At 38.0% G+C, this 27920-nt stretch overlaps 1 protein-coding gene across 6 annotated transcripts in view; it reads left to right on the top strand.

Moving 5' to 3' along the window:
- The window catches only part of lingo2 (leucine rich repeat and Ig domain containing 2), a 275152-nt gene extending 269765 nt beyond the window's left edge, over positions 1-5387 (top strand). For all 6 annotated transcript variants that reach the window (XM_082178215.1, XM_082178213.1, XM_082178214.1 and 3 more), the window contains one exon: positions 2493-5387. In XM_082178215.1, the coding sequence (XP_082034341.1) occupies positions 2505-4352 (1848 nt within the window). In that variant the 5' untranslated portion in view covers positions 2493-2504 and the 3' untranslated portion in view covers positions 4353-5387. The remainder of the gene's footprint in view (positions 1-2492) is intronic.
- Positions 5388-27920: the final 22533 nt, after the last annotated feature.

Here is a 27920-nt window from a genome sequence, read left to right as displayed (position 1 = left end):
AGGACACCAAATACTTTTTTGTGATGATTAGCATATATTTTGGTCGGGCAAACAGAGACTGTCTGAACAAGGCGCAGTTGTGTAATGTTTTTTGTTTTGTTTTTTTCTGTTTTTTGTTTTGTTTCACTGATCATTCTCAGGGTAGAAGGAAAAAATTGCCAATACTTAGACCCATGTATGCATCTCCTGTCACCACAACTACCCGCACCCAATTAACCTGTTATGTGCAAGAGGAGACCATGCATTAAGGTTGCGGCTGGTTATTTCAAATGTGATTTGCTCTCTGTGGATGCGTGGCATTTCATGTCGTATAATGAGAGTGCATATACATGTTATACAACTCGACCAGGCTGTGTTTTGTGCCTGTGGGGTTTCTGCACCCCTTTCTCTCTGTTTAAATTTAGTGTGCCCATGACACACCAGATGAGGCAGATCCATCTATGCACTTTTCACAACCTGTTTCACAATCTGTCTGCTTCACTAACACACACCCACACACTTACACACTACTCATCTTTGAGCTTTACAGATATCAATTTTTACATTTTCTACTCAAATATCACATTGTTTTATTTATCTTTGCCAAATGCTTAGGAACAATCAAAAAAAAATTGTAATGTGTGTTTAGGTCATTAAACTATCTAGTTCATTACGCATTCCTGACACATATTCATTTGTACTGTTCACTGAAGGATGCAGTGAGTTTTGTCTTGTAATGTTACTTAATTTAGATGATATATTGTCTTAATTTATTGTATTGCAATTGCCTGTGTAGAATTTACAGTGCAAGCTACAAATAGCCAGGAAAAATTAGGATCTAGTTCTGATAAAATGTTCAAATTACATTATAGTTCATTGAAATATTGTCTAAATTTACAAATGAACACCATTATAATGAATGGCAATTTTTTTTATTGAATCTTTTATTAGTTATGTCCTTGTTTGTTTTACTGAATCACCACATTATGCAAACCTGCCCTCTAGAGGTCTAACTTTGGCATGCGAATGCTGCAATTTATTGTAAATTCAGACCAGATGCAATGTAAATTCAGAAGTTACTATCACTGTAACAACGTACAAACGACCATCTCACATTCAAATGTGATATTTACATAAACAATCAAATAAACACATGCACACTTAGTCACGCTGCAGGACATTTATGAAAGTGTCTCCACATGCATCTTGTTTTCGCTGATGCACACATGCAGACACCACTGTGACTTGACTGGCAGTGAGATATTTCACACAATGCTGAGTATGCTGAGCCAAAAAAAAAACATCCCCAAACAATAGTAATCAGACTGCCAGGGCTTCTAAAGTCAACATGAAATGTCGTTCGCAACACATTTTATTAATATGACGTATTTTCAGTTCAAACAGGACATTCAAGGAGAAATATTTGAGGGTAGGGTTTGATTTTGTCCAAGAGGTGGTTGTTACCACAATAGAGCCATGTAGATGGAGAGGAAAGGTTAAAAATAAAATGTCAGCCGAGAAATAAAGTTGTTTCAAGGAACTGCAAGTCATTACATTTTGAAGTTCAATAGAAGGTACATCAATTTCAATAAAAACAGTGTAAAATCAAGGCCGTTATGAAGGTCTGGGAATAATTTCTGACAAAGGACAGTCACAGGTAAGAGTGAGTCCGACATCAAGGCTACAAGTTTACAAGAAACAGCACAGGTGTTTTTCACAAACAAGAAGCTGCACGTGTTTTATTGTCATCTGGTTATTGTGTTTAGCATCAGATGCAGTCGGCTTCTCTTTAGCCAAAATAAACGTACATAACAGAGTCTAGAAACCACTTTAATCCTGGTTTGTCTTACGTTTGTATACTGTATGTGTGGGTGCTCTACAAATCATTACTGTAGATGTATATTTGTTTAAAGTTATGAGGGAAATTGTGTCAGGAAAAAGCAAACCACACTTTTTATGTTCAAGGCTTTTTATGTAAGTCAACAAGTTATTGTGTAGTCTATGGTCTTTATTCTCTAAGTAGTGCTCTATGAATGTTTATAATTTAGCATTTAATGAATAAACTGAAAACTGCAAAACCACAAAGAAATGTAATGTTGAGAAAGTACAAATCTTCAAAAGTACTGAACAGACTGAGAAAGAAAAACAGCAGGACACCCATAGGGCTGTGAATTCATGTGCACACAATAAAGAATCAATCCATGCACATACAATCCCACAAGCAAGAACTGAGGCAGTTTTCTTTTATTTTTGGATGGATACACCAATCTTCAGTTTGTTCTCTATGTGCGGAACAAACAAATTCATATCAAATCCATTCAGTTTTGTCTCCTGCTGTTCTTGATGAATCCATCTTGTGTATTTAATGTTACAGAATACTAACCAGTATTGGTTAACCTTTTGTTGGTTAAGTAACCTTTTATTCTGCCATATTCTTTATGGCTTCTATGTAATATAATATGTCAAGACATCTTTGTACATTTACTAACATTTCATCTTTCTCTTTCTTTCAGAGCCATGACAGTATGGTGGACTGTTTAAATCGAATCATGCTGCACACAGCCGTGTCTTGCTGGCAGCCTTTGCTGGGGCTGGCCCTGGTGGCCGTGTTCGTGGGCTCCACCCTGGCCTGCCCCTCCCGCTGCGAGTGCTCCGCCCAGAGCCGCTCTGTCATCTGTCACCGCAAGCGCTACAATGCCATCCCTGATGGAGTCCCAATCGAGACACGAATCCTTGATCTCAGCAAGAATCGCGTTCAGGCCGTCAACCCCGATGACTTTGCTGCCTATCCACACATAGAAGAACTGGATCTGAGTGGAAACATCATTGCCTACGTTGAGCCCGGAGCCTTTAACTCGCTCTACAGCCTCCACTCACTGAGCTTAAAGAGCAACCGCATCAAGCTCCTCTCTCTAGGCGTCTTCTCTGGCCTCTCCAACTTGACAAACCTGGATATCAGTGACAACAAAGTTGTCATTCTAGTGGACTATATGTTCCAGGACCTGCGCAACCTCAGGTCATTGGAAGTTGGAGACAATGAGCTGGTTTACATCTCCCATCGGGCCTTCAGTGGACTGTTGTCACTGGAGAGCCTGACGCTGGAGCGCTGTAACTTGACGGTGGTGCCCACAGATGCCCTGTCCCACCTACACAACCTGGTGAGCCTACATATGCGCTACCTCAGTATCAGCACTCTCCACCCCTACTCCTTCAAGAAGCTATTTCACCTCAGACACCTAGAGATCGACAACTGGCCATCGCTGGATTTGTTCCCCGCTAATTCTCTGCATGGCCTAAACCTCACCACGCTTTCCGTTACCAACACCAACTTGTCCGTTTTCCCCTACCAGGCTCTTCGCCACTTGCCATACCTCACGCACCTTAACCTCTCCTACAGTCGTATCCGAACAGTGGAAGGTGGCCTGCTTCAGGACTTGGTCCGATTGCGTGAGCTGAGGTTGGCCGGATCTCAACTGGTGTCCATTGAACCCTATGCTTTCCAGGGTATACGCTGGCTACGCTTGCTAAATGTCTCCCACAACCGGCTTGATACCTTGGAGAGGGGTGTATTTCATGCTCCTGAGGCTCTACAAGTGCTGTTGATCAACAACAACCCTCTGGTGTGCGACTGTCGTCTCATGTGGTTGCAGCAAAGGCGCCATTCCATTTCTTTCGGTGACATCCAGCCTGAGTGCAGCACTCCAGAGGGCATCCATGGACGCCCCTTCAAGGAGTTCAAAGAGACCCTGCTGTCCTACTACGTGACCTGCACCAAGCCGAAGATCCGTGAAAATCGGACTCAGATGGTGTCAGTGGAGGAGGGACAGTCGGCCCGTTTACACTGCAACGCAGAGGGGGCCCCGTTGCCCACTATTTTCTGGGTCACCCCACGCCGGAGACACCTGACCAACAGGAGCCACGGCAGGGTGACGGTCCTCAACAACGGCTCGCTGGATATCAAGGCGGCGGAGGTTCAGGATGATGGTGTGTATATGTGCGTGGCCTCTAACACAGCAGGCAATGACACTCTTATGGTATCACTGGCAGTGAAAAGTCTGGGCTCGCTGTATGCCAACAGGACCCAACATTACACGGATACAAGCAATGCCACTGCCAACGGTACCAACCTCCCTAATGTGACCTTTGGCCTTGATCTAAAGACTATCTTAGTTTCTACAGCCATGGGCTGTTTCACATTCCTAGGAGTGGTTCTCTTCTGCTTCCTGCTCCTGTTTGTGTGGAGTCGAGGAAAAGGCAAACATAAAAACAACATTGATATTGAGTACGTGCCACGCTCAAAGTCCAATGGGACCTCCGCTGAGGAGGCGGACCAGGGTGCTGGGCCACGGCGCTTTAACATGAAAATGATTTAAAATGTTTAAATATACCAGTCAGAATTTACACAGATCGTGGTTTGACAAATAGTACCTGGAACAGGAATTGATCAGATCGATGCCAGGCAACTCAACAGTCCCTAAGATTCAATCCAGGCTTTGGTTCAGCTTGGACTTCACTGGATACGCAAAGGGAATAATATGTGTCAATAATAAACTATTTTCAATTTGTATGAAACCCTCTTGGTAAGAGGGGATGTTCACCAACACTCCAACACAAATTGTGTACAGAACCAATTTGTAAAATTCAAGTATTACTCTTATTTGCTGAGGCTCGCACATGCTTTCTCACTGCGACCAACAGATGATCGGGAATCTGTTCTCTCCCTCATTATCCTGCATATATGTACGTAATGCTCAGTTATGTATGTGTATGTTAACATGTATAAACACTTTCTTTTATTGCATTGTTCACAAAATGCAATTATCGCCAAAATTCACATTTCCCATGATTCAAAGGAACTGCTGTATGACCAAGCCATCGTCTCGCTACTCAAACTGTTTGAGGATGGAGGACAAAGGGCTTTTGCGGGTGTGAAATGTTACTCAGAGGAACGTGTATGCCGTTTGTCTAACCCAAGTTATTCTCCTGATATGAAGAATATTATATTTGTTTATAATCTGGAAAAAAAAGAAGAGAGATTATTTATTAACAAAAGCCTTTACGTTCAAACTCAATAATACAAGGTGAAGATTTTCAAATGATTTAAATTCATGATTTTTTTCTTTGATTTTGATGTAAGTATATACATTAATTAACACATGCCATTTTTAGTTGTGCTCTTGTGCATTTCCATGACTTTAACCCCTTATCTGGTACAAAATACAAAATGTCTCCATTTCAAGTCAAGCTACCATTATTATAATTTTTTTTTCCTTTCCTTTTTTTCCCTAGTAAGAAATTCAACTTTGTTGTGGTAGTTTCTCATTTTGTTGTTGAATCATTTAGATTGTAAACAGTTCAAAGTAAAAGAAAAAAATACATGTATGTGGAATAAAGAATATTGATTTGTATTCTGATGTTGTATTTAAACGAATCTAATTTCATAAATTATAGATTTAAATTGATGTTATTGTACACTGCTAAGTACAGTGTTTCTTTGGATGTGGTATATTTTATATACTTTGAAAGACAATTTAATTACATGTAATTTAATGGTTTCCGTATAACTCTGCTGGCCAAACATTGTTAGGCAAGCTGAGGTTGAACTAAAGAAACTGGTTGATTCAGAGGACATATAAGGATAAGATGAGACCAAATGCTGTTGAACTAAGATACTTTGCATGTTTTATCTCCAGAGCAGGAAGCACATGTTATCTAGAGAAAATTCTCTAGAAAAAGCTGTTAACCCTGTGACATGAGGGAAATGAGTAGGCAAGATACATCCATCATGCCACATCCATCCTACATCCATCATGCCGATGAACAATGTGTTGAGAAACACTAGGCATGAAAATCACAGTGGGTGAAAGCACTAATTATACAAATTGACAAGGGAGAGATGTTTTTATTGCTTCATAATTGTTAGTTACAGTATAACTTTTTGTCCCCTTTTACCCCTAGTCCTTCTTAAAAGAAAGTCAGAACACAAACATATGAAGTTACCAGAACAAGTAGTGTCTTGGTGTCTTGAAACAAGGGTTTGTAAGGCTGTGCAATTACCATAAAGACATCCGTCAAAGGAGATGTCCCACTGCTGCCAAGGGAGACCTAATTTGAGACCCTGGTCTTTTTTGTAGCAATATTGATTTCCCAAAAGGCACTATGGGATTACTGGCCAACATTAGGAATATTCTAATTTCTCTAATCTCAGTCAAGCCCAAAGGACCATATGCAAAAACTGTTTCATTGGCCCTGTTCGCTCCTTTTGGTCTGTGTTATTGCGGTCCCTCCAGACAGAAAGAAGGACGCTTGCACTATTGCCTGAGAAAACAAAAATTAGGTTGACTACGGTTAATGGGTCAGATGCTGCCATTTTCAACTCAAGAGGATTAGAAAATCTACTCCACAAAAACATGCACACAACAGCACTCACAGATATTAAATTAATCATCCCTGACCTAATAAGTCCCTACAAAGTCCTTTCTCAAACTCTACATTAGTGATGGGAAGTTTGGATAATTTTAGTTCAAAATGAACAAATCTGTATTCGAGTCATTTCATTCATTTAAGTGGCTTTAAATGTTATACTTTCAACAGCCAAATTCCCCGAACACATTCACCTACACAATCTTGATCATATTCTGAATTAAGAAATCATTATAATGCAGCCAAAGATCATTTTCAGGGAACATAAATAATTACTTTACCTTCCGAGTCTTTCGTTCACTTGTCAAGTCGCAATGAACAGATCATTCATAGAAAATATTCATACTCATCACTGTCAAACTCAAACTTTAAAACTAAATTTGATGTATTACTAAATATTATGGTTGCATGTCAAATCCCCTAAAAACATTATGCCTGCTTTATTCTTTGTGCCTGCTGTCAACAGTATGTCTTATCTTTTGCAATTGTAATGATTTCCACTGATGGCAAGTTTGTTGGGAACCCAAGTGCAACTTTAATTCCAAAACGTGATGAAACAAAACAAAGGCATGAAACTGGAAACTCAAAACAAAAACATCGACATGAAACATTCAATACTCGACAAAGACACAGGGCAAACATGAGGGCTTAAATACACAGACTAAATAAAAGACAAGTAACACCTGTGAACAATGATCAGACGATTAACCAATGACAAGACACATGGCAGGATCACATGACAAGACACAGAAACAACCCAAAACGTGACAGTAATAATGTCAGCATACTGATTTTAAATATTCCTGAAGCCAATTTACAGCTCTTTTCAAAGTGATTAAGACTTCTAGACAACTCGATTTTTTGCCATTTTGAATCTTGAAAACGCATACATTTTTTTTAACCCCATTTTTCATCTGAAATTCACCAAATTTGGTACATACCATCTTCAAACTATACTGGTCAAATGTTTTTTGATATACCAAACAATTCATGTATTATACATCAACTATTTTGATGAACACCTAGAAAAAAAGTTACATCGATTTTGCTTAATATTATTATACAATTTAAATGTACTCAAAATATCTGCATGAAGAGCTTGATCACACTCAATCTTTTTTGGCATTTGTTAAGTGTAAAATATAATTGTATTAATCATTTGAGGTGCCAACAAAAAGATTCCACGCCTAATTCTGTTAAATAAATTAAAAAAAATAAGTATATTTTCTATCTTCTCTTGGTTTAAACAATTCGGCTCTTTGTTAAAACAAAAAACACATACGTCAGCTTGTTCATTAGAGAGCAAATTTAATTAGAGAAACCCTGTAGGGCTGTGACTAAGGTACTGCGAAATATCTTCCAGGGTGTCATACAGAAAAACATTTTGCATGACTGAATTTTATTTATGAGGTCTATAACTGTGTTCCAAAAGACTCCTGAGGCACCACTGACAATCGGAAGATAGCTGAATTATGATTTGTTTGTGCATTATGTGTAGTATACAGATTCTGCGTGAACCAGGTGAATAAACATTTCATGTTATTCTTGTGATAAATCCATACATGTATGGATTACATATAATGTACAGTTCAGGAAACAAACATTGCAGTCATTGTTTAGAATAGTAGAATTCAAAGAGGTGAAAACATTTTCCATTGTTAATTGTTTTAGTCCACAGCACTAACAATGAACAAATGTCTCTTATAAGCATTTTTTTTTTTAGTATATCAAAAACATAAAGCGCAGCCTCTGTAGTCTATTTCCCGAACAAATGACTCGTAATCCGGTTTGTTTCAGTGAAATTAAAACATTCAGTACAGCGCAAACAAGTTTGTCCATCTCCAAAATGAATAACTATCAGCTGATTCTGTTTAGTGATTCAAAGACGTAAAGCTCAACCACTGTAGTTCAATTCCCTAACAAATTACACTTTTAGTGAATCAAACACAGACTTAAATCATCAGTTTTGATAATGACAGGTTGTTATAAGACAACGTGTATAGTAGAAGATTATACACATTGTTACAGCTATTGAATTGCATTTATGACGCCTTTATTTCATTATTTATTATTGAAATGATCTTATCATTCGACAGAATTGCATTTTTCAAAGTATTCCTTTGAAGCACAAGAAAATCATTAATGGAACCGTAAGGAACCTGAACTGTTAAATTCTTCAGAAATCCCATCAAATCATCTTGCTTGATATTTTTTCCACTTAATATTTGAGAATATTTGCTATTAGCTAGACTGTAAGACATTCACCTCTGTCCAGAGAGATTATAACCCTTATGGTAAACAGAAAAGCAGATATCATTAAAGTTCAACATATTTCAAGAAATTAGTTTGATTCGAAGGGAAATCAGAAGGCCAAATCCTGACTGGACGAGGGGAGGAGTTGGGGATGGAGGAGGGTAAATAGCTCCGCTGGTAATACTGATGGACTTTATATAAGGATGCTGTGATAGGCATCGTATTCCTATAGGTAGATGTGGATCAGCTGATGCGAGCTTGACTGACGTGACGTGCCAGAACTAACGCTACGCTTGATATCTAGTCACTTGCCCTGTAATTGGGCAGAAGTCTGTTTACCTCAGTTTCCTCAAAATCCATTTTTGTTAAGATCTACTTAGAAGACACCTGATTCTGGCCTCAGTTTTTCTATTAAACAAACCTAGGTAAAATAAAAGTTGTGCTAATTTTAACTTGATAAAAGTTACAGCAAAACTTCTAAACTGCTGTATTCTGTTGTATGGAAAGTGGGTCGCCTCAGTGAAAGAGAAGTGTCAACAGTGACTGTTATCCAATCTTCAATCTGCTAGTTATCAACAAAAGCACAATACCCACATCAATCATACTACTGCCAGACATTCCTCTCCAATTACTTTCTCTTCAAGGGCATTGTCTTTTTAAGCCCGATTCTGAGAGATCTGATTACATTCTTATCAAATGATCTGACAATTGATTTAGATGCTCAGATATTGCACAAACGGGGTTAAAAGGAATGATATTGACAGAGGAGATTCTCGGCTGTTGATGGAAAAACAACATAAAGCAAGATGTCAACGGATGTACTGAGGCATAAGAGGAAGGGCGCTGGGGGTTGATGCGTGTGACAAGAAAAGGAGGACGGTCACACATCAAACTCCACGCCAATTTGGTCAGAGCCACAATTCTGCATTTCAATCTGTGTGAAACACTTTCGTCCAGCTGTAATATAAAATGGCAATTTGCCTATTGTGCCACTCAAATGTCAGATCTGAAATGCAATTTTACAGCACTTCATGCTAAGTGGGCCATTTTGAAAAGATACTGCTTATTGGTTTTATTCAAACCAACAAAACTTTCCAAAGGAGTAAAGTTCTGAATGTGCATATCACTTATGTATGTTTTACAGGCACATTCACACTGCTGATAGCTGATTGGATGGTTCAGGTCATGTGATGCTGTTCCAAAGTGTTTATTCAATCTGTCTTTATTTGGACCTGTCAGAAGGAGTAATCGCACCACTGAGAACTCAAACCAAGCAACACAAATTGCTCTACAACTTGTTACACAAGCTTGCCTGTCAGCCTTCAAGGTCTCCAAAGACAATTCAATTCAACCAGACAAGCAAATTTGCTGTTATTTAAATAAAAGAGAAACCGAGACTGTTTTTCAGCTGCACGTATTTCCTCACTCCTAGTTCTGGAATTTGCTCCATTTTTCCCCTCCACCACACACAGAAGAGTGTGCATCAGTCCCATTAAGATTCAAACAAGAACCTCTTTCTGGTCAAATGTTTATGGTAAAAGCATATTTTTTCTCCACTCTGTCGCGATGGCTAAGTGCAGACTTGAGGGCCCAGGAAATCTGATGCGCCTTGATAACTTGTAGCAACACATTCTGCAACCAATAGACTCTAATCTAATCCAATGCAGAGAGGCAGGGATGTACCTCACCGCCTCACAGGTTTACTGCACTTATTATGTTAGGAGTTAGGCTATCAGCGCATAATTCTATTTAGTTTCACATAAATCCTCATTCAAATAATGAACAGCAAATGCATAGCACAATATGGTGTCCTATTGGGCAGTGATAGATTGTATAGAGATTTTTGTTTTAAAAAAGACAAATAACCTGTGCTATAATAAAGTGTGGAAGGTGATAGTTAAGATAATTTCTTAAGTGCAGTGCTTTTATGCACTAAATGAATGGCTATAGAAGTGAAAGAGGTTGGTTATGCTCTAAAGAATAGCCTTTTCTTTATTTGTGAACTGTTTTTGTTTGTTTTTTGTTTTATCATCAACATTTTTTTTTTATATGAGACATAAATTATCAAAAAAGTTCTGGTGGGTTGCAACCTAAAAAAGGGTCACAGAGAAAACTAAATGCAAATAATAAAATGCAACTAACCATATAATTGTCTGTAGATAGAAATAATAATCGGCTAGAATAAAGATAAAATAAAAAGCTTCTCAAATATTTTCCCAAGCAGCCTATGTACATAATTTTGCATATTTTGTCTGGTTTATGTTCAATATTAATATTTCCAAGAATAATTCCAATAATATTTTCAATAATTAATGAGTAGAATATGATTTGTATTTATTTTGTATTTACTTTTGGACAATATTAATAATAATAATACCGGTGATAATAATGCTAATAATAATAAGTTCAATATTACAAATCATTTTGTTCAAGTTTGTATCATTAAAAGAAATGGCCTGCAGCGAGAAGAGTGCTTACCGCTCTTTACATGAAGAAAATCTATTTCAAAGGGAGCATCTGTGACAGGAAGGTAACGTAGATGAGGAAGAGTTCAAGGCCACAGAGAACACAACCCCTACAACATCAAACAGTATTTATGAGAAATGTGTAGCTCAAAGGTACGAACTAAACATACTGTAGATGTGATTCAAGTTAAGTTTAGACAGCTAAAAGAAAAGGAATCCAGTTGTGTGTTATTACTGAGATAAAAAAAAGATATATTTAAAGACAAAATATAAACTTTACAAATCTGTCATAAAACCAATCTTCCAAATGTGTTTGTAGAAAATTAACATTTAATTTGAAGTCAGTAAAGCATTTATATTTATTCATATTGAAAGATCCCTGAAATGGAAAAAGCTTTTCTTAAAAGCTATCCAGTTGTATTCAGTCAGTTTTAATAAACAGGCAAGAAATGCAAGAGCTTATTGAGTCCAACATATGTGGTGTGAAATATGATACATGATGCACTCAGACGATATTCTCGTGAGAATGAATACACAGCTCACTTCTCAACATGACACCTCAACACCTAACACATCTACTGACTAAAACACTTAGCCCTGAGCAAAATGAAAGCCGTTTTAGTATGTGAAGCCACTCAGAGTGGTTCAACTGCAAAATTCTGTAAATGCAACTTTTATTGACAAAAAGGACCACAGTCTGACTTCAACCAGTCAAAAAACAAGACATGTAAAAAAATAATCCCATCAATAATGTTTGTGGTGAATCAGCGGCTCTTTGTTCTCCTCGTTTTTTCAGTCTCTCACTTCTAGTTCATGTTCATGGCTGGCTATAGATGGAAGAAGAACGCCTGCAGGGCACATATTAGTAATTCATAAACACAGGAACTAAATTTGACACTCAGGATTCTAGTAAAAGGAGGACAGGGGCTGCTTATGTAACTGGGTTAAATGAGACCCAGCGTGTGGAACTGGCTGGGTGGATATAGGGAGATTACCATGGATGTCTAGACCATCTTGAGTGCAGCTGCCAATCGCCGTAAACAAAAACGCCTTATATATGAAATATTTTAGTGAGTTATTTAGTGACTCGCTTATAAAGACAGTCACTTGATTTATTCCTGAATGAATCACTGTTTTTAATGGATTTGTTGAATTATTGATTCATTGACTGTCTTATAAAATTCACTTGTTGCCACCTACTGGTGAAACTATGTAACTTACAGAAAGAGGAAAAATCTCCACCACTACAAAGACTGACAGAACGAATATAAACATCAGAGAAAAGATCCACCAATGTTTCAAATGTAATTCATCAACACGCAGCAACAAACTGATGTAGTGCATCAGTCATAATATCAGAGACCTTCCACTTGACAAGACTCACAAGTGGTCACAGAAGACGCATTTGCAACGCATGTGTGTAAACAACAACCTGTCTTCCCTGACCAGTTGTGATCACCCAAGATGGATGTTAACACCAGGTGTAAACAGGGCCCGCAGGTGATGGAAAGTGACACTGACAGCTCTAAATATGCATGTGTGCAGATCTGAGCAGATCCCACAGGTGCCATTAACACAGTACAAAGTTGTGTGAAACCTCAATTTGGTGGTGCTAATCTAAAGCTAACAACAGCAAGAATGACAGAAATCCTATTTTTGGGGGGAAATGTATGGAAACGTCCAAAATCCACTTACAGATCAAATCCTTTGGCACAAATGAGATTACAAGGGTAAGCTCATAAATGTTGTTGTCTGTTTACATTTTGTTCATGAAAATTTTATTGTAAAGATCTTCAGTAATATGCATCAGAAGTAAGTAGAGTTTTAGCATGCCACTAAACATATCTAAAATGCTCCAACATTTATATCAAGAAATTACGAGCAAGTGCATTTAACACATGCAAATACATATTAGTAATATAAATGTATCTGAAAATTTCATTTTAAAACCATGAAATAGATTAATTAAACCAATGCAATGTTGCACATTGCTTTGACATTCAGCTTTTTCACACACTGCATCTGGGTAAGCTTCCATGAAATTAACTGCAACTGATTTTGAATGCACACATAACAATAAGGCATTCAGCCATTAAAAATGATGTTTTGCATTTGTTAATTCACTGTCTATATATTTCAATTATGTGCTGCTTGGCAACAATATTGATAAAAAAAAAACCAGTTAACTAGGCAAAATGTAATGCATGCAATCCCTATCTTTTAGCACAACCACAATGTTGTAAGACCATTTCATGCTGAATATATGTAGCATGTGCCTATGTCAAGTATCACTGAATAAAACAAGTCTTGTGCTTAACAATTGAAGGCAGGATGAAAAGCATCTAACATGGAGGGTCTGGTGTGAAAACGTCCTTGGTGTTCCACTAGCAGGTCAGCAATGGGAGCAATTAAGAACCATGCAGTTCAATTTGTGGGGCCTTGCATCACTTATGAAGATCCAGCCCAAAGGGTCAAGTGCCCTAGAGGTAAGGAGAAATGAGGAGGAAAGTATAGGCCTATGCATAAGTAATGAGAAAGCGAAAGTGCTCAGTTAATATGGAGACTCAGGCAGCCCTGTAGGGGACCTCTGGCTGGTCTGGCTAAAGAAATAATAAACAGGAATGTGTTGGAAAGTCTCACATATAGATACAGGACTGAGCAGCCATGTAAATGTGAATACTTTAGAGTATGTGATACATTCACACGACAACAATGTGCTAAAAATGGAAAAAGTTGTTTTGTTTGTACAGATGACAACGTTATCAAAACGAGCCCCGTTCACACTGTATTATGCATGCCAGACAAGTAGTTGGTGATGTCACTTTGTAAAGAAAGACTACGAGCCTGCGCACACAGGCATCATTTTACTACAGTGCAATTGAGCCGAACACTCATGCCTATAGACACAAATTACATAATCTGTCTTTTTTTTTGTCCCAATTTCATTCTAAGGATGTTAATCTTGATAATACTTATTACTTTGTCTTCTGGGTAAAATTTTCACAAAGCCAGAAACATTCACTGTAATCCCAATTTTAGAATGTACTCCTCTGATATAAAGTCCCTTTTTACTTCCTTTAAGAAAATGTCCAAAACTTTGAACACAAAGACGTCGAAAACATATACTGTATCATTGAATCTGTTGTAAGGAACCTTTAATTTTTAATGATGACAAAATGTTATATTGTGTTGATTTGTGTCATTTTCGAAAAAACTTGCGCTTTGAAACCCATTTTCAAAAGTTGTCAAAAATTACATTTAGACAAACACTGACCACCAACCGCAATTTTCAGATGTCATGTTTGTTTTTTAACTGTCACGGAATGGAACGCACTGGATTGTGGGATATTAAAGGCAGCAAAGGATACATCTATGCTGCCTTCAAAAATGTATCAGATGAAGGTATCTCAGGAGACTGGGTGTGACACGTTCTTTGGATTCGAATGTGCCTTGTTGCCTTCCTACCTCCGTATGCTGCCTTTCAGTTGCAGCCTTTCTTTTAAAAGGTCTCTCGAAAATTTCAGGAGTGGAGTATTTTATTTTTTATTTTATTTTTTGAGTTAAGCCTTGTGTAACTCTTTAACTTTACCAAAAGCAAGTTAAAGCTTATTTTGTTCTTTTTATATTTTTTGTTTTGTGTGAGCATTGATTGTAGCTCGATCAAAGGTTGCTGCCTGTGCATGAATTTATGAATTCAATATTTCAATAAGTTTATTAGTTTGACTTCTTTGAAGTAATTTAAAAGAAGTTGATTTAAAATGGCTTTATTCAGGGCAGACACTGAATCTGAGGCTTTGAATTTAAAGCAATGTTTGATTCGATTTAATTCTGCAAAAGGCAGACAAGTACAGCACACAAATTTCTGGTTTGAAGTTCTTTTTTTTTCATGTGATGTGCATTAAACGAATGGGATGAGATGGATAGTGTTTTATGGGACCATCCAAGTTACATGAAGTGGTTTTATTACAGAGGGGAGTAAAACTTCAGGTCTATAATTAAAGCTAAGGTCACAGGTTTTATTAGTTGAAGTGAACTTCAGACTGAAGACATCAATTAAATGGATCTTTAAAGACTCTCATTCTGCCAAGGTCACCTAGATGGTGCTCTTGACAGATCTGACACAATGTTCCTTTTTGTGTAACCCTCATAAATGACTATTAGTTTTTTAGGGTCTACATGTTCAACAGTATTTTAAGGGCATATATATAGTCTATATATATATATACGGTGTACATTTCGCATTTATTTGCAACCCACAGTACAATTTTATGATATTATTTAATTCAGTTATAAAATGCTAGATTCGTTTAGTACGTTTCTACAGCGTTTTTAGTCGTTTTCACGGATCCGTGTTAATGGGAATCATTTTGACTACGTTGTCATCTGTACATGAAACACGCAAAGGAATTTTTTTCCCATTTTCAGTACATCGTTGTTGTGTAGCCTAAATATACCCTCACTCAATAATGCATTCCTGAAAGTCTAACTTGGTGCCAAAGCTGTAAAGTTAGCAAAGGATGTCTGAAGGTTGCCACAGAAACCAAGGTCCTTTGACTCACTCTGTTTGTGGGAAACGGTTAAGCCAACCCATACTCCAAACTTAAACCTCAGGTGATATGGAAGATGGCTAAAGGATGGGTCAAGAAGGTAAAGAAATACTTAGTCTTTTACATCTTCCAGGGTTCACTTCTGTGGACAGTGTTTTGCTTACACTCAAAATAGCACAATTTATGAAAGTCTTGCAAAGTTCATAGATATGCATCTATGATAGCAAAAGCAAATGTTTTTCAGTCAGGAAAAAGCATGAAGAGAATAACACAAGCTGTCCGTCTTCTCTTCATGGGAATACTGAACAGCATGTTGTGGTTGATAAATGTCTTGTTGTTAAAGAAAGAGACGGGGCACAGTCAGATCGGCAGGAAGTCAAAGTGGATTACTCTTCCCGCATGCATTCCCGCTTCCCGCTCTACACTTGTGAAGAAGTGGAGAGTGCCTACCTTTCAGTACTTCTAAACACAACGTTAGGAGAATGACAGAGAAAGCAATTACTATTGTATGGAACAACCACATCACCTGTTCTTCAGTTGCGCAAATTGTTTCCTTTTTTATGCCTCTTGACATAAATATGTCTCTTGGCATTGCTATCTATTTGACCAACCAACAGAACGAAGGGAGAGTTCAGGAAAGTGAATGAAAACTAATTTATTATGTTTTTTAAATAATGAAACGTGTACATGGATGACTAATTGCATTTGCATTTGCAAAATAGATAGGGGGAAATTTTATTCTATTTAATTTCATGCTTTAAATATATTAATCCATGTCTATGTAAAGATAACAAGACAAAAGTTCCTAACTATGTTTTGGTTTCCAAGTATTATGTTTAATTTCTGCTGTGGCTGCTGTGCCATGTTAAATTGTAAGAAATACTTTAGAGGTGACTTATGAATTATGAGCAATTTAGACCATGAATTATGCATCATGCTAGTTAAGCCTGTAATTAAAGCACAAAACAAATGAAAGTTATTGCATTTTGCTGACAGCACAACACAAAAAAATATATATATTTAGTTAAAGTACACTGAACAAAATTATAAACGCAACACTTTTGTTTTTGTCCCCTTTTTTCATGAGCTGAACTCAAAGATCTAAGACTTTTTCTATGTACACAAAAGGCCTATTTCTCTCAAATATTGTTCACAAATCTGTCTAAATCTGTGTTAGTGAGCACTTCCCCTTTGTGATCCACCACCCATCCATCCACCTCACAGGTGTGGCATATCAAGATGCTGATTAGACAGCATGATTATTGCACAGGTGTGCCTTAGGCTGGCCACAATAAAAGGCCACTCATAGGGCGCTTTCACACTGGCAGTTTAGTGCGGACCGGGGCACGGTTCGCATGAAAAATCGCTAATGTGAACGCTGTCATCGGACCCGGGTGCGCACTAGAGTACCGAACCCGAGACTACCTGGAGGAGGTGGTCTGAGCTCGGTTGCTCCCGAACCGTGGCGCGGTTCGCGTTAATGTGCAAGCAACACGGACTCGGGTGCGCGCTTGTTCAGGAAGTATAGTATCCCGCGCATGCGTATCACTGTCGATATCATTGTTTGATTGCGTTTGCGATGACGTAAGATCACTGCAAACGCACCTGGGTTCGATACAATTAATTGAGTGTGAAACCAGACCAACGCTGCGGGAGGCGCCGGGAACTAGCGCACTCGGGTTCGGACCGCAGCAAACGAACCCAGTGGAAAAACGCCCTAAAATGTGCAGATTTATCACACAGCACAATGCCACAGATTTCGCAAGTTTTGAGGGAGCGTGCAATTGGCATGCTGACTGCAGGAATGTTCACCAGAGATGTTGCCCGTGAATTGAATGTTCATTTCTCTACCATAAGCCGTCTCCAAAGGCGTTTCAGAGAATTTGGCATCACATCCAACCGGCCTCACAACCGCAGGCCACGTGTAACCACACCAGCCCAGTGCCTCCACATCCAGAGACTTCACCTCCAAGATCGTCTGAGACCGGCCACCCGGACAGCTGCTGCAACAATCGGTTTGCATAACCAAATAATTTCTGCACAAACTGTCAGAAACCGTCTCAGGGAAGTTCATCTGTATGCTCGTCGTCCTCATCGGGGTCTCGACCTGACTGCAGTTCGTCGTCGTAACCGACTTGAGTGGGCAAATGCTCACATTCGATGGCGTCTGGCACTTTGGAGAGGTGTTCTCATCACGGATGAATCCCGGTTTTCACTGTACAGGGCAGATGGCAGACAGCGTGTATGGCGTCGTGTGGGTGAGCTGATGTCAATGTTGTGGATCGAATGGTCCATGGTGGCGGTGGGGTTATGGTATGGGCAGGCGTATGTTATGGACAACGAACACAGGTGCATTTTATTGATGGCATTTTGAATGCACAGAGATACCGTGACGAGATCCTGAGGCCCATTGTTGTGCCATTCATCCACGACCATCACCTCATGTTGTCAAGGATCTGTACACAATTCCTGGAAGCTGAAAACATCCCAGTTCTTGCATGGCCAGCATACTCACCGGACATGTCACCCATTGAGCATGTTTGCGATGCTCTGGATCGGCGTATACAACAGCGTGTTCCAGGTCCTGCCAATATCCAGCAACTTCGCACAGCCATTGAAGAGGTGTGGACCGACATTTCACAGGCCACAATCAACAACCTGATCAACTCTATGCAGAGGAGATGTGTTGCACTGTCTGAGGCAAATGGTGGTCACACACAAGAGACTGACTGGTTTTTGTGTACATAGAAAAAGTCTTAGATCTTTGAGTTCAGCTCATGAAAAATGGGGGCAAAAACTAGTGTTGCGTTTATAATTTTGTTCATTGTAGTTAGAACAAAAACATTGTTTCTAATGTTGTTTTAATGTAATTTTATGTAATTTTACCAACAAACAAACATAAAAAGCTATGATAGCGCTCATGTAAAATCGATGCCCTTATTTCCGAAACTCATTTCTCTTTCTCCATCAAGGAGGTTTTTGTGGTCCAGTACAGCTCAGATAAAGAATATAATGGCACTGTACAAAGGCAGGAAAGACTTGACCATGTTCAAACATAGAGACAGCTTTTATTGAAATGGCCTATATATAACGGCCTATATTTTTGGCATAGCGCTATAGTGAGAGACTCTCTCTCTCTACTGCTGTGTAAAAAAATAAATAAAAAAAATTTACTTAAAATAACTGAATATGGTTATTGATTATGGATTTACTGATTGCATGTGTCTTCACTTGTGGTGAACACTAAATAGACACTGTTGGTGAGTAAGTGTAGGTGGCCGTGTGATAAAATATTAATTAGTTTGAGTCAGGAACGAGATTCATTGCAAATAAAAACATATACTGAATTATATTCAACAAAATACTGTCCTCGTTTATAATGTCCTTGTCCAAGATTCACGTATATAATTAGCGTGAAATTTCTTCTTAAAGCTTACATTTTGCAGAGCCTCTGGGCAGGTTTAGCCACCTGCAGTTCAAAACTAATCTGTGCCAATGTATATTTATGAGAAGGGATCATGATACAAAAGAATTAAAACAGTTTAAGGAAAGAGTTAAAACAAAATAAGGAACAAAGTAAAGATTTGTATTGCCACCAATTGCATTGTCCAATGACAATATTTCCCATTATCAGCTCATGCAAGTCGCTCTGCATTAGTCTATAATTGGGCAAAATATTGACATGCGAATCACAGAGCAGCAAGTTGACTAATGGCTTCCTGTCTGTGCTTCCTCTCCGTATGGAGGGAAGTGTGCAAAACCACACAGGCCCATGGCTGTCTTCACTATGTTATTGCACGGCACGCAATGCAATCTAATCTGCAGCTGCAGGCCTACTAACCTGCCTGCTAAATAATAAACACCACTGGACAGCAGCCTGCAAGGCCACGTATAATCCAGGTATTGCTTTCTGTGTTTATTGCTCTATCTGTTCATTATCTGCCTTCTCCTCCGGCACTTAGAAGCCTGTTAAATTGTTTTCTTCATTTTGTTTATATTTTCCATATTTTTTTTTTTTTCATCTTTCCAAGTATGATTATTATTTTTATTATTTATCTCCTTCAGTCTCTCTCTCTCTTTAATATAAAGTTTGCTGGAAAACTTTAGTTGTTTAGATAGATCTATAATGTTTATTAATCTTGGCATATTGACACCAATTTCCTTGTATTTTTAATTCTATATTTAGAATAGAATAGAATAGAATAGAATAGAATAGAATAGAATAGAATAGAATAGAATAGAATAGAATAGAATAGAATAGAATAGAATAGAACTTATAATGTGAGAGGCGCTATTATTTTAAGATCTTAAGTCGAAATGATCCATAGTGGGGAAAAGCGATTTTGAGCACACACACACACACACACAAAACTTTTACATTTTGTGTTTGTAGGTGCCGGGTACGGTTTGATGTCTTTTATTTTGAATTTTTTCACTTCCCGTTTGTTACTTCATTTGGTATAGGTGCATGCATATAATCTGTTAGTTAGTTTGCATGTGGATAGCATGGAGGAAGGGGGTGAGTAGCTGAGACGCTCACTTTCGTTTGGCCGTTTTCGTTTCCTTTTCATTTCATTGCATTTATTCTTATTTTGCTGTCATCGTTCAACGTGCTGCTTTTCTCTTCAATATTACAACAAACCACCTGAATTTGCAGTGGAAACACGTAACTGCGTCATCTTTTACTCCCTCTACTCAGCCTCTTGGCAGATACTGGCTGCCACTACAGTGTTTTTAAAGTATGTTAATTGTAGTAGGCTACGCCATTCAGAACTCTTGTGTTGACACCGCGCTAAATATGAGTGAACTGATCATAATCATACAAAACCATGAATAATCATCAGAGAGGGTATGTTGAAAAACACAGTACACCTGGCTGAAACCATCACTGAAATCATTTCTCATGCAATCACCAAATTGGCTAATTTGAACCAGAAACAACATCAAGAATATCTTGCAAACGTCATGTCACGTGACCTTACCTTAAGTCATTCAGTGGTCATAGCTCAATATTAAACTATAAAGAATTCTATTTAGGAGCATTTTGCTTAATGTAAAATATATGATATGTAATTATATTGTTTAATATATACACTATATTATAAATGCATTGTTTGTACTTGCCTGTTGTTGATGAATTATTTAATGTACATGTGAATACATCTCCTAATTTTAAGCCATGTATATAATTATCGTCTAATAAGAAATTATGACCTGTTCTAATTCTTAAAGTTAAAATTATTCAACTTCTCGCCGTATGAAAAAAAATTGTTTTTGTTCTATACCAAAACTGTTCTTTATAAACCAGGCCTGATCTTAAAAACCAACATCACTTGATTTGTCATGATGTACATGATTTAATTATCTCCTAAATCCCAACTCAGCTGTCACGTTAATATGTGACCTTTTTGATTACGCATCCACGTGCATCTGGGGACTGATGCGTTATGACTCCTACGAAAGATATGTGGCCTGAAAAGACTCTTTTCATCTTAACTCCTCATTCGTAGGCGTCAGCTGTTCATGACAATGGTGCTGGGTTTGAAAAGAATTACACTTAGAAGTTCAGACGCAATCAAACGTCAGCTCTTACTAATATGCCGTCGGAGAGCCCTGATCAGCGTTTGATTTCTGACGAATATCAAAAGCTCTGGCAGGTTTCCTCCAGGCATATACTGGCCCTTTTCCTCCCTGGCCAGGAGACGATCACTCTTCATGTGAAGTGAATGGCACTCACATCCAGCTCTCTGTGTGATTCACTGAGGCAGTGCAATATGACAGGCCTTGTGAGTAAGAAAGAAAAGGGTCAGGGGCGAGAAAAGAGAGCTTGTTCTGTGCTAGCGACAGGAAAAATAAGCCTTGAATGGAAACTTAATGAGCACCGCTTTCTCTTCTTGCTTCTTTATGTGTTTCTTTTAAAAGTGCTGGACTGAGAGGAAAGGAAAGCAATGGCTATGCAACATCCCAAAGTCCCTCAACTAGTCACATGTGTCATCCACAACAGTGAAACTAGACCGAGAGGGTTATGGCCTTATTTCAAGTTCTGTATCGATTCTATCACAACCCCATGAGACTGCTGAGGGTCTTCTGTCATGCATCAGGGAGAAAAATGACCTTTTGGCAGTCAGGAAAGGAAAGAGATGTGCAATTCTCCATGACACTTTGGTCCCTTTGCAGTTCATGGTGCAAGTTGATCCTCAGAATCGCATCAAGACTCACAGACCATCTTTGATTAATCCTTTCTGCTAAAACACAGTCGCCATATTGTTGTGTGATACGTCTAAACTAACCATGTTCCCTTTTTTAAAGTATATGTGCACAATACAGTTGTGCCGAGTAAATAAAACTACATGTTAGCCATTCGTAATAATCATTTTCCTTAGAACCAAAAAAGTGCACATTCATTAACACTGTGATTAAACACATAATCCATTCAGTAACATAAACTTTGATCATTTTAGAAGCCCACTGAGTTATTTCTGTGGAGCTATCAGCACCTTATTTCTTTGTGTGAAATTGTACTCGCTTCACTTTTAGGTTAAATTGGCTTTAATAGTAGAGTAGAAGTAATATTTTGATAGTAATATGAAAGTGAGGTGATAATCAAATAAACTCAGCAGGGGTCTACTTGTCAAAAAATATCTCTAATACCCCATTTCTGTAATACCAATAATTTTGTTAAACGAAAGCAGTGGATAAAAGACCTGTAAAAGAACAGGAGGAAAAAATGAGAACAGCAATAAAGAGATGACCTTTCAGAGAGCCAATGTAATTTGTGATCTTCAGCAATTTTGAGACTCATGTGGTGCATCTTACCATAGGGGCTTTTATGTCTTCAGAAAGTACATTCTATTGTCTATGCAGTCCACCATCTCTTTCTTTATTGTCAGGCAAAATGAAGCAAAGCCACAAATGCCTTTACAGAAGGAACCATTGATTGCAAGCAATGGAGACATTGTTCCAAGAAAAGAGTCAAATACGATGGATAAGAGTGGCTTTGACATTAAACAGCAACCAAAAAAATAACAAGAGAGGAAAGTACAGAACTAGTTCTCTGAAAATAGATGCCTGAGGGACGAGGTGAACCTATCTATGTGGACAAGTGAAACTGTTCAAACTCAGCCTATCCAAGAATGTCTAACTAATAGGATCTCGGCAAACTGCTTTGCTGAAAGCTGGAACAGCTCGTCTCCAAGGACACACAGTCATCTTTGAAATCCAACTGAATAGAGAGTGAAGAGGTAAAGATGGCCTCAGAGACTGTTAAACAGTTAAGTTCAGTCAGGACAGCTTTTATTTAAAGCTAGTACATAGTACATGGCTTCATTACTTCTTACTTAAAAATAGAGTGAGGTATTCATTCAAGCATTCCTTTACATTGAGTTGCAGGCTGGATGTAAGAGTGAAATGTAGTAATAAAGAGATAAAAATGCTTTTCAAAAAAAGTATTGCATAATTTCAAAATATGTGACAATTGCGTATTTCACACTTAAAATTAAGGTTCTTTATTGGCATCTGGTTCCATGAAGAACCATTAACATCCATGGAACCTTTCCATTTGCACAAAAGGTTCTTTATAGTGGATAAGGGTTCTATACATTACTGAAATGTTCTCAACACTGTTCTCAAAATGGTTCTTGTAAGAAATGTTCACTGAAAGGATATTTGGGGAACCCAAAATGGTTGTTCTATGGCATTTTTTTTAATCATTTTTAAGAGTAGGATTCAAAATTGAATGTACATCTAAAAATAAACAAAGGTTTTAGGATTCTGAAAATATTAAATGACATTAAAATAAGAAATAGAATAAAAATTTCTAGGTCACTATTTAAAAAGCACACTTGTGACATTGAGCATGTGATCTCCATTGTACAGACATTTTGAAGTTCATATTAATGTGCTAATGAATTATGTTGATAATATATTTTGTCAAGAAAATATTTCGCATGTTTATTTCAATGCCCAGCTTGTTTTCTAGGGTCATTCTGCCATAACTATGATTAAAATATTAATGACACAACAATTTAGCCTGACCACACAAATTCCATAATGTCTACATGTTAAACTGTCCAATGACAGGTTAGCTTGCGTGTGTGATTCAAATAGTTATCATGAAATGATATGAGATTGCGATCTGAAAAGCATGACTAGCCTAGAGTTTCTTAAACTACATGCTGGATGTCTTTCTGACGTCTTAATGGCCCAATTATCGTAGCTCTGGAGTAGATCGATGGAAGTTCTGTCAGCCCAGGCTGCTGACACAATGGGAGGTGGGAAAGTGTCACAATATGCTCTGAGACCCCTTTGAAGGCAAGGATGGCTGGTTTTGCCTGAAAGACAGTCAGTCTCAGGAGTGGCATGTGTGACTAAAACCTGTCCAAAGTGGCGATGGCGCTCCATTGTTCAGTGAAGAGAACATCTCTTTCAGACGGTGTGTCCATTAAAGGTGGGCTCTCATTACAGTTACTGTGGCTTAGAGGTGTAAAGGGGAATTCACACTGCTAGCGACAAAGCGCATGGACATTTAATGTAACAAAGTTGAAGCTTTATGCGGTAACACTTTATTTTTATGGTCCCTTTTGAACATTCTGTTGACTATAAGTAACTTTGCAATGTCAGCTAACTCTCATTAGAGTATTTGTAGACTGTCTGCTTAATATCTGCTAACTCTTTATTGAGATGGTCCAAATGAGATGCAAATTATCAGTGACTTGAAACATTATAATGATAATAATAAATTGTTACATTTATATAGAGCTTTTCTATGTCATCAAAGCGCTTTATATATGGAAAGGGGGAATCTCCTCAACCACCACCTGTCACGTTCAGTTTAGTTTTGTTCATGGACTTTGAGTGTTTTAATCTGTCACATGTTTCTTTGTTCAGTTTCTGTTTTTTAGATGTGTTTGCACAGCCTCCCAGCAAACACAGAACGTTGGCACAACGTACCCAACCTTCTAACAACGTTTTAACAACATGGCCAAAAGTTTGCTATAACTACGTTGTGTGGTGAAGGTTGTTGCAGCGTTGTCACAATGTTAACATTAAACCACCATTCAGGGCCATTACTTAAAGGAACCGAATATAAGAAATGTACAGTATTTCAATTAATCATATAATGGCCCTCATATGTCACTAGACATTAAGAAATCATGTTCATTTCAAATACTTATATCACTGACAACAGTAGTCCGGCCAGGTTTTTGTCATTTAAAAGTGAAGTTGCAGCCCTCAACTGATGTTGATGTTGTCATGTTGTGTTTTGGCCTGATGCTCCACCCTCCACCTATCTACTAATCACGAAGTCAGTAGTGTTTCGGCATCCGGGTTGCCAGCTCTGCTCTAGTTACCACAGCTGCAGCTACAAACGTGTCGGATAAAAAATGTCTAACGTTACGAAACCTAAAAGACCTCGTTATGAATCCAAAATACGTCGTGACAAAGTCCGAAAAAAAAACGTACTGTGTAGGACTTGTCACTTGCCATTGGAAGCTCCTTGTAGCAGCCTACGTTCCTGCTGGATCCTGCAGCCTAACTGGCAACCTCGAGTCAGGGGGGAGGGGGAGGGGATACACCGCGCTACAGTAATTTGAAAGTGATTGCAGTCCCAGTTTTGGCCACAATCTTACATACGGTTCCTTTAAGGTTGTGCCAAGGGTGTCTTGACAACCACTGGACTACATATGTACTCGTCACTGCCCTGAAGCGCGAAAATCAGCCTTTTAAATTTCAACCGCCCCTTGGTCTCATTCATTGTGTTGTCTCATTCTTCATCGAGCGAGCAAGGATAAGGATACGTGAGTATTGCGTTTAATTTAGCCTACCTCAGCTAAATAAGATACGTAATTATTCAAACACAACTTCATTTTCTAATGTGGCTAATGTAGCCTCGCTTGCACTGTTTAGTTTTTCATTTGGTCTGCTATTTAGTCTCATTCGTTTCTTTGCTCCTCTGGATTTGTGGATGTTTCCTGGACTGATTCCGGTTACCGACCTTTATCGACGCCCGGCTTTCGACTACACTCCCCTGTCTGCCATGTACAGAACCAGGTTTTGTACATTAAATGTTCTGATCTGCCTTTGCTTTTTATGTTTTATTTATTATACGTAAAATACATTTGTATATTCTTCTGTCAAGTTTTTTTTCATTTTTTCAAAAATGTAGCCAATGACTTTTGGAAGTGCAATTTGATTACCATATGCAGTTTTAATAAAGTTGAATTAACGTAACATTCTGTCATTTTTTTGGTACTATACGGTTATCCGGACCACACGATGGCCTACCCCTAACCCCGCCCCTAAACCTACCCGTCACTGTGGGTAAGACCAATCAGGGATGACTATACGGACTATTCGGGACTAAAAGACACACGTGTGGTCCGGATAACCGTATAGTTCCTTTTTTTTTTTTACTCTTCAAAGTGTACACTTGCAGGTGTTGATTATAATTAGGCTAATTTACTGATAGCCCCATTAACTAATAAGGATAACAAATATTTAAAAAGTATAGAATTATCTAACATCTGACTAATTAAAAATTAACCTCAAAACATAAAATGCTAAATGAGGGATATCTAGGCCTATCAAGCATTACAAAATTTGTTTAGTTCTCAGAACGTCGTCTCTCAGTTGCTGAATGTCGCACAACAACGTTGCTACAGCCCTGTCGCATCTTACAATTCTACGTTGTTACAATGTTGCGAGCACGTAGACAGCGACGTTGCCATAGCAGAAATGCAACATGTCACAGATGTTGCCACAACGTAAATGTTTGCTGTGCTTGCATTTGAATTAGAATTAAACTTATTAGTGTTTTGTGAGAACCTGAGTCTTCTGTCTTCAGCTTCCCTGCATACATCGTTTCACCACCAATGTGCAGCAGCCACCTAGATGATGTGATGGCAGCCATATTGCGCCAGAAAACTCACCACACACCAGCTGATTCGTGAAGAGGAGATGAAGCCAATCAGTATATGGGGATGATTAGGAGGCCATGATGGACAGAGGCCAATGGACAAATTTTTGGCAAGGATACCGGGGTTACACCCTATAGATCTAATTAAAAGATTTCTGGCACTGTAAGGGTTCAATTTAAAGACAAAATAGTTGCTAGCTTAAATTAATAAATCTGTGTTTATAATGCAGCCAGAAAGTGCTGTGTATTTTAGTTTGAACTGTAAACTCATTCAATGCCCTAGCCAGCATCTCCCCCAGTGTTCCTGAACTGTGCTGGATTAGAGCATCATATAAAAGTATGGTTCTCCAATTCACGAGGAGAGAAGCTCAGGGAGCTAATCCAAATTGACTTGCAGCTGTTCAGATTCTATCGTGACTGTTGATTGGACTTCTGATGACATGCCAGCTTTACACTGATGGGAATTGAGGTTGGCTGACTCGGTGGAGGAAAAATTCTTTGGAACTTGGGTTTGGATCTATCTTCTCCCAGAGAAAACAGAGACTTGTCGTGGTCGGCTGGTCCAAGAGGAGCCTAAAAGTATGCAAATTGCAATTTTAGCCTATATGTTTATTTAGCAACTTTTCTCAAATCCATGCAGTCTTTACTGTTGTACACATTTACACAATTGGTGCAAAATACCATTTGGAGACTTTTTTCAAAAGAAATTGATATTTTTATTCTGCAAGGATGCATTGAATTGATCAAAAGCAACAGTAAAGATATTTATAATTTATTTTTTATTACAAATAAATCCTGTTCTTTTGAAATTTCACAGATTTCACCAAAATATTAAGTAGCACAACCTCAAGAAATGTTTCTTTAGCACCAAATCTGGATCTGCACATTAGAATGATTTCTGAAGGATCATGTTACACTAAAGACTGGAGTAAAGATACTGAACCTTCAGCTTTCCCATTATAGTATATATAAATATATTAAAATAGAAAACATTTTATATATATATATATATATATATATATATATATATATATATATATATATATATATATATATATATATATGTATGTATATATATATATACAGCGGGGGAAATAAGTATTGGACACGTCATCATTTTTCTCAGTAAATATATTTCCAAAGGTGCTATTGACATGAAATTTTCACCAGATGTTTGTAACAACCCAAGTAAGCCATACATACAAAGAAACAAACAAAAATAAGTTCAGAAATTAAGTTATGTGTAATAATGTGAAATGACACAGGGAAAAAGTATTGAACACATGAAGAAAGGGAGGCGCAAAAAGGCATGGAAAGCCAAGACAACTGCTGAAAACT

Source organism: Leuciscus leuciscus, assembly GCF_965113295.1.
Source record: "Leuciscus leuciscus genome assembly, chromosome: 8".
Classification (NCBI taxonomy): domain Eukaryota; kingdom Metazoa; phylum Chordata; class Actinopteri; order Cypriniformes; family Leuciscidae; genus Leuciscus; species Leuciscus leuciscus.
This window is presented reverse-complemented; position numbering and strand designations above follow the sequence as displayed.